The 14,841-nt window shown below is 39.9% G+C and overlaps 1 protein-coding gene across 5 annotated transcripts in view; it reads left to right on the top strand.

Annotated features, from left to right (window-relative positions):
• The window catches only part of SHF (Src homology 2 domain containing F), a 282,507-nt gene that overhangs the window by 226,544 nt on the left and 41,122 nt on the right, over positions 1-14,841 (top strand). For 3 of the 5 annotated variants that reach the window (XM_075575896.1, XM_075575895.1, XM_075575898.1), the window contains 2 exons: positions 11,269-11,440; positions 13,238-13,357. The exons of 1 other annotated variant lie outside the window; for it this stretch is intronic. In XM_075575896.1, the coding sequence (XP_075432011.1) occupies positions 11,269-11,440; positions 13,238-13,357 (292 nt within the window). The remainder of the gene's footprint in view (positions 1-11,268; positions 11,441-13,237; positions 13,358-14,841) is intronic. One more of the 5 variants, XM_075575897.1, reaches the window with a different exon arrangement.

The following is a 14,841-nucleotide window of genomic DNA, read 5'->3' as shown; positions in this document are numbered from 1 at the left end:
GATCAGCACCCTCCTTTCACTGCGGATCGATTTCCCCCTTCCTCTTAATTCCTTCCCTACCCCCATCTGTGATGTTCAGTGATAGACAGATGTAAGGATTTGTTATACAGGGTGTCCATAAATTACTCACCCGGTTATAAGCCGTAATAAATTCGTTATTTTAGGAGCTATCTTAAAACTGTATTCGGCAATTAATAACTCAAGAAATTTTTGTTTTAATTAAGTAGACTAGCACAGGGGTGCGCAAACTGGGGGGGCGCGAGACTGTATGCGGGGGGCGCGGGGTTTACAGAGGCACGTGCTTCCCGAAGGCACTTAAATGAAGTGCCGTAGGAGCAGCGAAGGCCTCTGTAAATCTCATTTACTGTACCTTGGCTCCGGCGGCTTCTTACATGTGACGTCACGTTTCCATGGCAACATGATGCCCACGCCGGAGCCGAGGTAAGAGTGGGGGGGGGGGGGGGGGGATTGAGAGAAGGGAACTGCCGGCAGGGGGGGCGCAGGGAAAAGTTTGCGCTCCCCTGGACTAGCACAGTTCAGTCAATACTTCAGTAAACCAGAATTCAGTACACTTCCAGGCGATCCCCGTTAGTAGCACGCAGAACATCAAGGCGATAGATGATTTTGTTCCAAACATTAAGAATTAAGGATGATCTGCCCAATAAAGAAAAAAAATGTATTGAGTTGTTATTAATTACCGCAAACCGTTTTAAGATAGCTCCTACAATAATGAATTTAATGGGGTGAATAATTTATGGGCATCCTCTATATTTTAAAATATAATTTCTTTAAAAACATGAACGTGTAATAAACTTTTACGTGAAGTAAATGATAAAACAAAATACCTACCAAAGTACTTAATTTTATTATATTTAGCTAATTAAAAAAAAGCAATATCACATGAATGGAGCTCACGTGTTTCTTGACTTGGAGGGGCGGCTTCACAGCATATTGAATAAGGGCAACAAGATAAAGCGAAAATGAGTGGAGGAGCTACTTGAGTCACAATCGGGAAGCGAAGGAGTCTAAGGGTAAGGAATACGTACAGTAAGAGGCAGCAAAGGAATCCACTAACGTGTGGAGTTTTCAGAGAGCATACGATTATAGGGATTCCTGAAGTATTTCACAGTTTTTTTTTTTTTGTTTCAATTTATTTTTATTGTTTTAGAGAGACATAACAAATATATAGTCTTGGAATACATATGATGTTTTAACAGTGTCACTTGTCCATACAACTAAGAGCATTAACAGTTCGTCATCTGAAATAAAATAATTGATATAACACGCGTCTCTCATGAGCTTAACAAAGGAAAGAGAAGAACGTAGAAAAGAAGAAAAAGAAGGGTGGGAGGGGTTGAAGGGGGGGGGTAGGACGAGCCCATTTGTCTGGTATTTCTGTATTTATTTATATGGGGTCCCTAGTTTCCTGGCCAAATTTGCCAAATTTTGTGAAATTTGTCAGTTTTCTGGTTCAACTGTGCTGTGAGGAGCTCCATCATCTTTATTTCCCTTAGTCTCCGTAAGACAGTCTGCCTAGAAGGCGCATTTACCTTTTTCCAGGCAGCCGCAATAACACAGCGGGCAGCTGTCATTACATGAGTGATCATCTTATTTTCTGCCGTTCCTAATTCATCTATTGGTTTGGCCAGCACCATGGTCAGCGGTTCCACCTCAACCTCCACCCCCAAGTACTCTCTGATCAATCTTTGTATCATGACCCAGAATACCTGAATTTTTGGGCAACTCCACCAAATATGAACCATATCTCCTTTTTGCCCGCATCCCCTCCAGCACAAATCCGGGAACCCGGGGAAGATCTTAGCCAGCCTGCTCGGGGTTAGGTACCAATGAAATAGAATTTTATAAATATTCTCTTTGATAGTGGTACAGATTGACGTTTTTGCAGCTACCTCCCAAATGTCCTCCCAGTCTTCTCTATCGATCTCTGTATTCAAATCTTCTGCCCATTTGATCATATAGCTATGTTGGGAACAACCCGCTGATCGCGCCAGGCCCAGATATATCTCCGAAATCAGCCCTTTACAGTAATATCCTTTCCTACACAGTCTTTCAAAATTTGTTAAATCTTTGAATGCCGAATCTTTGGTGACTGATTGCAGGTAATGCTTAATTTGGAGGTAACCAAACACTGGTATATTTATGATTTTGTGTTTCTTCTCCAGCGCCTGGAGTGGTAGAATTATACCGTTATCTACAAAGTCGTCAGCTACCATCAGCTTTAACGTCTTAAATTTATTGAGTCTCTGTGGGAGCCAGCCTGGGGAGAATTCAGGGTTATGGAATATAGGGGTTAGTAGTGTTGGACTGGCTGTCAGACCATATTTATTTTTATTTCTAGACCATATCCGCCATGTACATTTCATTGCTCCCAGTTTTAATGTTTCCAAGAAGGTCTCTCCCCCCCTCTCGGTCCACATAGCAGCCGGGAGAGAGAGAGGTCTTGTATAGGTAGACTCAAGTCCCACCCAGCAACTGGTGGCTGGATCATTGTTCCAAATTATTGCTTGTTTGAGTTGGGCCGACAAATAGTATTTAATGATATCCGGGACTGCCAAGCCTCCGCAATCTTTTGGGGCTAGCATAATAGATCTAGCTACCCTGGGTCTTTTATTTTGCCAGATAAATTGGAAAATTCTGTTTTGTATGTTTTTAAGCTCCGGCATTGGAATATCTATAGGAAGAGTCTGGAAATAATACAGGAGCCTTGGTAGGATATTCATTTTGATCGTGGCTATTCTTCCTAACCAAGATATCTGGTATTCGTTCCAGCTCTGGAGGTCCTTTTTTAGCCTCTCAAATAATGGTGGATAGTTATGTTTGTATAGCGTATTATACTCCCTTGTTATTTGGATTCCTAAGTATTTGATCTTTGTGGAGTTCCACTTATATTTAAAATTTGCTTGTAATAATTTGACTTCAGAATCCGATAGGGTTAGGTTCAATGCTTCCACAGTATTTCACAGTTTTAATTAAATTAAGAAAGCCTTGTGCATCTGTATGGCAGTGTATGGCGGCGATACTTCATACATTCAATGCTTGCAAAAACTTTTTGGAGCAGAAATATTTTTTGACCCTACCCACTAAATGCTGCTTCAGAACATGTTTACTTCCTTACATGTCAAACTTAAGGGAAGTCTAAACTGCTAAAGTTATCTCTCACAGCCTGAGCTGGAGAAAGGAACAAAGAAAGTTGGCAGAAGTAAAGCTTCACTCCCATTCATTAGTTTTGCTGCATTTGTTGAGGTGTTCATTAAGTTGGGAGGCCTGGTATAATTATTGCAGAGGCTTGAGCTGCTTTCTGGGAGGAGAATTTAAGCTTTTGTTGACTGCAACAATCCTGTGATTAGATAGTAACTTTTAATAATGGTTTGAGATGTGACAGAATGGCTAGCTGTACAGGAAGCATAACACATGTATAATTAACACTTTATTTGTCCTATAGGTGTCACAAATATCACCAACATAGAATCTGATTAATATGTATACTAGGGCACAGTGTGGCAAAAGCCCATTTACTTGGTGTATACTGTAGCTTTATTCAATAAAAGTGTGCAGTGGTGATAGACACAAGGCTATTGGCCTGACTAATGCATGAGATACCTTCTGGTGCTGAATGCACTTTCAAGGGAATGTGCCACAATGCATCTTCAGGCATCAGAAGGATTCTTATGGCACAGCATCAGTTCAGAAATATGGGCCACATTTAGTAAGTGATGTTATGCCGTAAGATCCCTCACAGCACCCAGTCACTTGAATGGGCAATAAGGGGATCGATGGCATAGCACAGTTGTTAAATATGGGCATACTGTATATATCTTCTAGTACACTACAAGTACAGGACTGTATAAGGGGTTTTATTGTTCCTAACTGCTGTATTTAAACGACAGAATAGAGTTCAATGCTGCCATCTGCTGTCTGATCCTGCATTTGTTTGGGTTACAGTATAGTGGTTGATAGAACCTTGAGTGTCATTGAGAGGGGGAGGAATTGTTACCCATTCCCACGATTCTAGGACAAGGAGCCTAACATTTAGATGAACAGATAGAGGATTTAAACAAGTAATCTAAACAAATCACTCCTTGCGAGCCACTTACCTATGGAATGCTTTACCTCTCGATGTTGTCATTACAAAAAAGTACTAATTGATTTAAAAAAAGGATTAAACCTAATAGTACGTAAGTGAATAGTAGCAGCCTCCATGATTTGTAAAATCAAATAGGGAGTCATATACGTGGTATCTTGCTTTCTAAATGTGGCTGGACTCCATACTGTATTGACATGTTCTTTTGTCTAGAGGAGGTGGCTACCATATATTAATCATATCCATCGTCCATTCTCTGCTGGGTGAAGGCCTCCCCAATGATCTTCAAAATACTGTGGTTGCAAGCCTCTCTTCTCCGTGTTGCTTCAACACATTTTTTTGATTAGATCTTCTAATTATATTAATCCTATAATTCCTGGAAATAATAAATAACCCTTATCCTTGTAAATGAACCACACAAACCTGCCCTCTCCCTATACAGTATCTTTCTTATTCACCTAGTGTTTTGCTCAATACCGGTGTAGGAAAGGCCAGGATTGTACTGTTTTAGAAGTAGAAGCCCAAAGGATTAACAGTATTTGAAATGCTCTTTTGCCTCTCGGATATTTCCAGTGCCATAATAACAATATCTTTTTTATATCGCACTGACAATGTGTTGTACCTTTAACTTTGCAGGCAAAATGAGTCCCTGACGCATAGAGCTTACAATATAATATTTGGTCCCAGAGGCACAGGGAGATAAAGGGAATATGAGACAAAATCCAAGGATATTTGTCACTACGATCCAACAGGGTTTACCAACATCAAAGGAAGTGGCATCACCACTCTGCTACTCCTGACTTTAGTGGTCAAAAATAAATGCCTCATGTCAAATTAAGGCTGCGTCCATACAGGGGCAGACCGTGCGGACGCTGAGCGATCAGACTGCCTAAAGGCAGTGATCGCGTCTATACAACGTGCGGGGGGGCGCGCCTCCGCATGGCTGTACCCTCTATGGACGCAGCCTAAGAATGTCTCCGTAGTCTATATTGTAGTATTATTACTTTGTATATATACGTGTTAACATTTTGTGACTAAATTTATTGAAGCAACAATTTGCATTAGAAGTTATTAAAACCTCAAAGTTAAATTTGTTTCCCAGGTTGTGCAGCATTATACTGAAATGATCTTCTCTAAGAAACACTGGTAGATGGGAGTAAAAACATTGTGCATTTGTAATGTTCTTACATGCTGCTGTACATAATGGGGTCCATTTCCTAAGCCATAAAAACAGCGTATGCTGCCTTAAGACTTTTTGGCTCATATTTACTTAGCGGGGGCACTACATAAGACCTCTTCTGATGACAGAAGACCCATTGAAGTGAAGAGGCCAAAACGTGTGTTTTTAGCGCTATGAAGGGGCTCATTTTAAATCAGCCGAACGAGACGTTTTTGGAAAATTTTCGCCCTTGACTTAAATCAGGGATTTTAGCCACTTTGGGTATAGAATAAGCCCCAAAGTGTATTATAGAACAGGGGTGCGCAAGCTCTTCTCCCTGCATCCCCCTGCCTGCTCTCAAACCCTGCTCGCGCCCGCCCCCCTTGCTCGACTCCGGTGTTAAATGACGTCAGGTTGCCATGGCAACGCGTTGCTGGAAAGTTAAGGTAAGTAAAGTTACAGAGGCCTTCCGCGATCTCCGGCATTTCATTTAAATGCCTTTGGGGAAGCGCGGGGCCTCTGTAATCACCGCGCCACCCGCCCACCCCCCAGAAAATCTTAGCGCTCCTCCCAGTTTGGGCACCCCTGTTCTAGAATACCACCGCCTAGTAAGAAACTATACAGCCCATTCACTCGAAAGGGCCAAACGGTGTCTTACTGCACCATACAGCGTTTTAGGTCTTTGCACTTTTTAGTATATATGTTCCTTTATGTTGTTACATGTTGAGGAAGTATTTTTACACGGTGATCTTCCTACTCGAAAAACTAAATGTTAAACAAATTCCATACTACGAAAAAACATTGCATATGTTTATATTACGTGATTGCAATGGTTTACTTTGAACCCGATATATTTATATTGGGAAATAACTTATTACCATCATTTATTGATAACACGCCAGCACATTCCATAGCACAGTACAATAGGGATACAGGACGAAAAAACGATACGTAACAAACCTAAACGTACATTGTTACTGAGGGTAAGGAAGGCCCTGCGCCCAGAAGCTTACAGTCTATAAGGAATGGTAAGTGGAAACATAGGGTACGGGGGGGATAATAAGGTTGGTGTGTTCCTGATAGCTGCTTGATATGCGATGGGTTTGGTGCTTGGGAAGAAGTAAGTGGGATTATGGGGAGGTAGGGCCGTTAGACCAGGTAATGTGCAAGATGGAAATGATTCAATATGCAGCTGAAATACTTTATCCAAGACCAATAAACGAGCAGCTGTAACAGCAGCAAACGGCGACACACTTTGGTTGCCGCCTTTAGGGAGACTGGTGTTGTGTCCCAGAGATTCTTTGATAGAATGAAATGGCAGCATCCCACAGTACTTTACCTGACCGCAGACATGCAGGGGGAGGGACTGATAAACTCCAGGTCCTCTTAGAAGTGGCTCTTTATCCTCATGCTGTTAACTCCTTCCATGCTTGCTTAGTGGACACGGGCAGTGAAGGCATATTGGGGAGTTTCTTAGTGAAAATGCATTGATGGTCTTGCAATTGGGTTCTTGTTTTGTGTTTTTGTTGAGGAGAAGGGTATGCACCATACCATGGTAATGCTTCTCCTGTTTGCCAACAAAAACATAGTTGTCTACCTGAGCTTGAGCTGCAGTGGCATGACGTAGATTTAACTTTGGTCACATATTATACCTCACACGCAGAATTATCCACCTCTGAAAACACAATTATTTCAGTAGATAGAAATATAACAACATATTACCAGCTTGGTGAATTCCAGTAGTTGAGGCCTATTTATTAGACTGCAAGTTTTGCCATACAAGATTGGACAAAAACAGAATGCAATCAGAAGTTTGTCCCATAGAGTCATCTATGCAAAAAAAAATCAATTGCATGCATTTCAATGCCCATTATATTAATATCCCTCTTTCTTTATATGCCTCAAAAATACTTAACCTATTGAACTTCACCAGCAACAAAGAAAGGGTTATTTACAGTAAGTGCAGTTAAAATGTGGAATTCATTACCCATATAGATTGTGATGGCAGATACAATGGGTATATTAAAAAAAAGGTTTGACATCTTTTAGATAGGAAAGGTATACAGGGATAAACCAAATAAGTAAGAATGAGAAGGATGTAAGTCCATGGAGAAAACTAATTGCCATTGTTTGGAGTTGGGAAGGAATTTATTTTTCCCATTATGAGACCTGATTGGAGGATTCACTTGTGTTTTTGTTTGCCTTCGTCTGGATCAAAATACTGTACATATAAGATACTGTAAGTATCTGTCGTCTAAGTTTATCATAAGTTGAACTTGATGGACATACTGTATGTCTTTTCAACCTCATCTACTATGTAACTTAGGGTGAGAGGTTTTCAAAGAAGAATTTTTGTATGCAAAAATATGTATTCTATATACACAAATAAGGTACTCATTTCAACTATTTTATTCTCCTCCTTGAGTTTAAGTAGGTTAATTATTTTTAAAGTACAGGCGGTCCTTGCTTATCCGACGGAATGCGTCCCACAAACCACCATCGGTTAACGGACCATCTGATTGCTGGTTCATGTTAATCAGCGGTGGTGACCATCGGATAAGCGAGTCAGACGTCGGATAATGCACCCGACGGACTGCATTATTCGGCGTCGGATATCGAGGACTCGCTGTGTTTAAGAAAAGAAGGATATTACCGTTACGATATGGACTCTCTTTACCTCTCTCTCCTTATTTCTCTGTCTGCTTACAGTATACAGTACCTCTCCAATAAAATACATAATCTCGCCTGTCTGAGGGAGGTGAGATCTCTGCGTGAGCATTTCCATGCAAAACACAATCTTGCCATTTACTGAATAGCCTGTGAATACCTAATTTTCACAGATTTTTTCATTCCCATAGGCAATTTGCATACTGCATGAATTGGAACAGATGGGACAAAATTGCGACCAAAAATGCCAATTTTGATTGGTTTGAACATGCAAGAACAGTTATCTTAAATGGAACTGGAGCCTAGAATGGAGTAAGGAGTACAGTAATTCTATTAGTGCATCAGAAATAAAGCAAACGGACAGTGTGCAATTTAGGTTTCTGAATATCAACTCTGGGGAAATACGTGGATAAATGCACTTGTGTGTTTCTGTGCGGCTCTATCAAGTACACTAGCCTTTAATATAGATGGGATGAGTGAAAATTGCATAAGCTAAAGATGGTAATATCTTAAGTTACTGTAGTCTATGTACTTTATGTACTCTTCTGGCAATGCAATTTATTAGGTCTCTATACCTAGGACAATTTAGTATTTTTTTTATTTTTTATACAGTACTAGTACTATATTCCTTCCCATATTGTACTATGCTGCAGAATGTTACAAAAAGTAATGGTGGGGGGAAAAAATGCTAATGTCGCACTTGACCTCATATTAACTCCGTTACTGCTGGTCACGCCAGCGACAGGTTTAAAAGGTGATGAAATATGTTGTGAAACTACATTAGAGGCTATCAATATCTCTGTATCCAAAGGGACCAAACCGACAGAAATACTGATGTGATGGCCCGTTAAACAGTAATATATTCTTGATCCGCGCTGTGTACACACTAATCCCTTGCCCCCTCCAGCCTTTTCCTATCGATTTTTGTCATCTGGTGTCACCATTGCACTGATGGGCTTTTTTTGCCCATCAACATTTCAGGATACATTAAAGATTTTATTTCAAGATAACAACCTTTATTGTCTGAGATATTGTGCCGGGATTCGACACTTGTAGAATCTATTTCCCTGCCCATCTCTATCTCTTTCTCTCTTTATTTTATTCCTCTGCGTATTTCTGTTGCTTTTTCTGTCGGTCTTTTCCACCATCAGCACACTGTATATAGTTTGTGTCTGTCTTTCGCCTCTAAAGAAGTCATTCTATATCCGCCAAAGCTGGCGTTTGGGACGTTTTCAGACAAAAATTCCAATAGAGTTCAAAGGGCATTTTCTTACGAGATTGTCCACTTAAGCAGATGTAGAATAAGAGGGTTATTCTATATCCACAGAAGTGACTGTTTGGGCTGTGCTCGGCCTAAAATCCCCATTGAATTCAATGGGGATTCTTTGCCGAAAACGAAATAAGGTGCTAAATCTTTCTCCCAGTATGTTCTCGTTTATGAATTTCAATTTCTGACTGGTAACAGTTGTATGGAGGTAGGTGGCACCTCCCCCCTGAGCTCACTCCTCCTCACCTTTTTAACTTGGGAGGTCTTTTCACTTTGCTGCAAGAACAGGACCTACTCTGGTTCTTTCCCCTCATACAGAGGTAAAGGGAAGGGTTCACAGTGTAATGTAGGACCTGCATTTTTGGTTATACCTTGACGTTTGGTATGCAGGCTTACGACGCTTTGGCCAAAGGGTTTAACTAAATAACGAAGTAATTATTATTATTATTATTATTAAATTATTATTATTGCAGTATTTAAACTTTATATTTATTACCATATACAGTATGTTTTGTCAATTGGATGTAGCATTGGGCATCCCTGTCTTTTGTTGTATGTTCTCTTTTATGCTTGTGTTTTTACTTGATATATCTTTGCTTTAAATGATAGTGAAAATATTTTTATTTTTATTTTCTAAACAATATGTTGAACAAAAGACCCCTTGAAAACGTGATAACTTTTTCTAAAATAAAGAAGTCTACGGTATATTCTGAAATGAAGCTTTATTTTACAGCATAAAATGCACTGCGTGTTTGGTATGTTCAGTGATGGCCCTTTTATATCCAACTTATTTCTGTGTCTATTATATACATTCCAAGCACCGTCTGACAAATCAAGAAATTCCACCGACTTTCACTAGTGTCATAGGTTGATGATACAGATAATAAAGAACCTGTACTTCTCCCTGCATGTTCATTTGAAATGGCCTTCACAAGCCTGATTCTGGGACCGCACATACATATGGGAGGGCAAAGAGATTGTTGTCTTCCTAAAAAAAAAAAAAGCCACAGTAACAATAGTAAAGTTCTTAGCCAATACAAAGATCACTTGTGAGCACATTTACGTCTCGGACAGGTCAGCAACCCTGCTTATCCCCATTATCTCTTCGCATACAATGTTTCCACTGCAGCCAGGGATTATGGGTAATGACATGCAAATGAACACACACTGTCACCTTTTACTACATGTCAATTTTAACACGGCCTCCTATAAGCTTATGCCTGCCACATTACACAGCTTTTCTTTTTTCTTTTTAGAACAGCCTGGGTTAAAGAAGTGCATAGACAGAAAAAGTTATTATAAAGCTGCTTAGAAACGGAAGTTAATGATCTAATTAGCAATTTTACATGTACAATCAAATTACTTTGTAACCGTTACTTGTTTTCCAAAAGGGAAATCGGATCCCCTTTAGGTGACAGTACCTTTGCATAAAATAGTTTTTTTTTTCTCATTGATACTGTAGCTCATCGAACTTTACATTAGACTGCGGTACATAATGGTTCCTTACCCATTTCCATGCCATTTCTTCGCAAAGCTTTGATGGCCCATCCAGCATTAAAGGACATAAATTATATGCAATGTCCAGTCATTGTTATAAATGCGCGTTATTGTATAAGGGCTATAACACTTTTTTTTTTTTTTTTTTTTTTTTTAGCTTCAAAGGGATACTACAGATGTATTCTTGGCGCATGCGCATTTTATCTCCCGTTTTTAACGCAACTTTTATCACTTTTTTAATACATGCGTTAACCGTTGCTCCCTTGCAATAAAGTTTAGCAATAACCGAAGTTAGCACTTTCGAGTTTATAATAGCTGTATAGTAAGAGAAATTCTATCTAGTATATATAGACAGATGAATGTATTTGACATGGCCACAGATTTTCCCTTTGGGAGTCTGCGTATCAAGGCAATAATGGTGCAATATACTATACCAGATGTATGGTATGAAAGAAAAAGTCCCACAGAAAGCATTGGCCTCAGAATGGCATCGGTTTTGTCTTGGTACATATACTCCTGTGTCTCTTCCTTTTTAATCCAATTTGCCATCAGTTATGTTTTCATTTTCTCCCTCAGCCCAGTTCGATGGTGCTGACAAAACAGGCATGTCGCCATCCAAAGAGGACAAACTCAGACACACGCACAGACATTCAGCCGGAAACTTGAAGGCAATCAAGCATCCAAGTGTAGAACACCCCACCTCAGTGGGAGAAAGGATAGATCCTTCACTGCCATTAGAGAGTCAATTGTAAGTATAATTAATATTATTTTTTCTTGTTGTACAAATCCAAGGGGGAAGAGCAAAATTGTCAACCTGAAGTGTTTGCACTATGATTCTATAGTAGTTATAAAGGGGATCATACCTTTCACCTATATACTGTATATCTAAGAATCAAATCGGTCATACTGTACCATCTTCCAAGAGGCATCCTGATCAAGTTACACCCAATATCCAGACTGGGACAGTGAAGGTGTCTAATATTTATGCCAGGTTCTGTAGCCATACTCCACAGGTTTACATTAAAGCTGTAAAAGAAATATAAATAATTGTTACATGGTAGACGAGGTTTAAAAAAGACATACTGTAAGTCCCTCAAGTTCAACCTATGATAAATTTCAACAACAAATACTTATCCTATATTTGTACTTACAGTATTTTCATCCAGAGTAAGGCAAACAAAAAAATTACTCAGATTACTCCCTGGATCAACATCCTTCCCATGTTTACCTTTTAAGTATATCCCTGTATACCTTTAATTTCTAAAAAGATGTCCAACGTTTTTTTGAACAAATCTATTGTATCTGCCATCACAGTCTCCATGGGTAATGAATTCCACATTGTACCTGCCCTTACTGTAAAGAACTCTTTAATTTGCTACTGGTGAAATCTCCTTTCCTCCAACCTTAAGGGATGACCCAATGTCATTTGTACTGTCCTTGGGATGAATAGTTCTTTTGAAAGCTCCTTGTACTGTCCCTGAATATATTTGTATATAGTTATCATACACCCTCTTGTACATGCCTCTTTTCTAATGTTAACAAATCTAATTTAGCTAGCCTTTCTTGTCACATTTTCCATCCCCTTTATTAAGGTGGCTCTTCTCAGCATTCTTTCTCGTTCCATAATATATTTTTGTGGAGTGGTGCCCATTGTTAATATTCCCTTTTCTGGGAATAAATAGATTTTGTTAAAACTAATCATACCTTTTACCCCTTCAGTGTCCTAGTTCCGTCCTATATATAGACCTTTGTAATGTTCGCTATCATGGCGTTTTGCTCATATTTTATGGACTGTTTACCAACTGATAACGGACTACACTGAAGGGGAAACCCCTCCCCCCACGCCCCACAACCCTCTCCCCCACCCCCCCCCCCCCATCCGCTTCGCTTATGGTCTGGCTGCCAGAATACGGAAGCGAACACTCAGAACAGTGGTCACATGATCTGTCAATACTGGAAGGTCCGTGACCAGAACCCTCCGTCACTGAATGGGTTAATTGTAGCAAAACAAGGCATATTTAAACATGTTGCATATGAGTATTTCCAACTTTCCTCAAATGTAACGGTCTGAGAAAGTACCTATTTGATCATTCAAAGACACATTTACCAGCATTTACTTAATTAACACGTTTTTTGTTAGTGAAATAATAATTACATTTTTACCAGGAACACCACAGCCAGAAGTAATTTTTTATGAAGTGCTGTGTTCGCTATGATACGATGTTACAATAGAAATAACGTACGATGGATCCCGTCAGTACTTTCAGGCAGGCAAAAAAATATGAGGTCTCCTTTTTCATGGAGCAGGTAAAAGCCCCCCCCCTGAGTCTCCAACTTCAAAGGCCAGAGCATTAACTGCAAACTTTATCCCATCTCGCACCCTATACTGCATGATGTGCCTGCCTTGATGTAAAGACACTAAGCTTCCTCGCCAGTTCACAATACACGTTGGCAGTTGGATGCATGTGGAGAGGAGTAGGCATTCAGGGGCACGTGGATCCCCTCAGAATGAGACAAACAGCTTTTTAATCGGTTTCCCTCACAGCTGGTACCACGGTGCAATCAGCCGCACAGACGCCGAGAGCCTCCTGAGGCTGTGTAAAGAAGCGAGCTACCTTGTGCGAAACAGCGAAACCAGCAAGATTGACTTTTCCTTATCACTGAAGTAGGTGCCTTAACTTTTATCCAAGAGATCCAAAAGAGGGATGCTTTGCGAAGGAGCCAGGTCTTCTTTCTTGTCAGACTTTTGCATCCATTCAAATATTCCCAACGTGTGTTCCAATCCTTTGGCATCTCCATACTTTCTATTTAAATGGTCCAGAGCATTTACAGCATGAAAACTCCAGAGTACTCCCTGCAGCTCTCAAGGGGTCAATTTAACAATTGATTGGTGATGGTTAGGCAGAAACAAAAAAACAATAAAGCTTTATCCGTTGTTGGGCACCATACTGTGGTAAACTAGTATGGCAATCTGCACAGGTTTATTCTCCTGTCCCTTTTTTTAATCTTTATGATTCTCTTAAAAAAATGTTTATAACTATTTTTTTTACATTTATTTCATCCTTGCATTGTTTATTGATTTTCTCATTTACTGTAGCTTACAATATAACTTGATTAATCTTCCTTACGGTTATCTCTCTATATGCAGTCAGGCTGCTTCCCTGTGCTGAAGGTAAGTCAAATGATTCAATCAAATCAATGAGAGAGAGAATTTTTTCTTCTTCTACGGCACCAGGAAGTAGATTCACGTCATTGATTAAGGACCTTTTGACCATGCAGTTTTTTTTGTACTCATTACTTATCTATTCATTTATTTATCATTCCCTTTGCATTCTTTTTCACACTTTCATTTATCTTTGTATGTTTCTCTGCCTATTTAATTGCTTCCTTATACCGTTGGGTGGCCTGATGACCACTGAAATTCCCTTCCAAAAATTCTTGGCCATTCTTGTACAGTACTGTACGTCCGGTAGTTGGCGCGCTATAAAATATCAATTAAATTATTATTTGTCCAGGAGAAACAATAAGGCCAGCCTGGGATCTCCCTCCTTCTGGCGGCCAGTAGAGATCCGTGACATTGCGAGATGACATTGTAGATTCCGATTGGGTGTCCCCAACAGTCATCTTTGTAGTAGTGTTAAAAGTAAAATATTAAATATCTTGAAAATTAGGGATTTCCCAGAGTGTTGAGGGCTGTGGGTCAGCCCTGGAGGACCTCCTGGTTCATCAAAGGTGCATTGAAACATGCTTGATTTTACAGGTGATTGTTGCTTTACCATCTTATTCATCCAGGGAGAAGGAGTGGCTGAGTGAGTAAAGACACTGATTGGCACTGAGTTCGAAGCAGGGGTCAGCTCCTTGTGACCTTGGGCAAGTCACCTTATCTCCCTGTGCCTCAGGCACCACAAAACATAGATTGTAAGCTTCACTGGGCAGGGATCTGTGTCTGCAAAATGTCTCTGTGATGTGCTACGTAAAACTAGCAGCGCTGTACAAGAACATGCTATTATTTTTATTATCATTATTATTATTATCTCTACGTGCCCCCACGTTCCTGGCCTCATGTTCCCGACTTTTTTTCTTTTAACAAATCTCTAACTATTTCCTTCCCTTTTTTTTTTGGAAGTCTTTCCCTCTTGCCGGATTAAA

Source organism: Ascaphus truei, chromosome 18, assembly GCF_040206685.1.
Source record: "Ascaphus truei isolate aAscTru1 chromosome 18, aAscTru1.hap1, whole genome shotgun sequence".
In the NCBI taxonomy this organism is placed as follows: Eukaryota; Metazoa; Chordata; class Amphibia; order Anura; family Ascaphidae; genus Ascaphus; species Ascaphus truei.
Note: the sequence above shows the minus strand (reverse complement) of the source record. Positions and strands in the feature narration are given on the sequence as shown.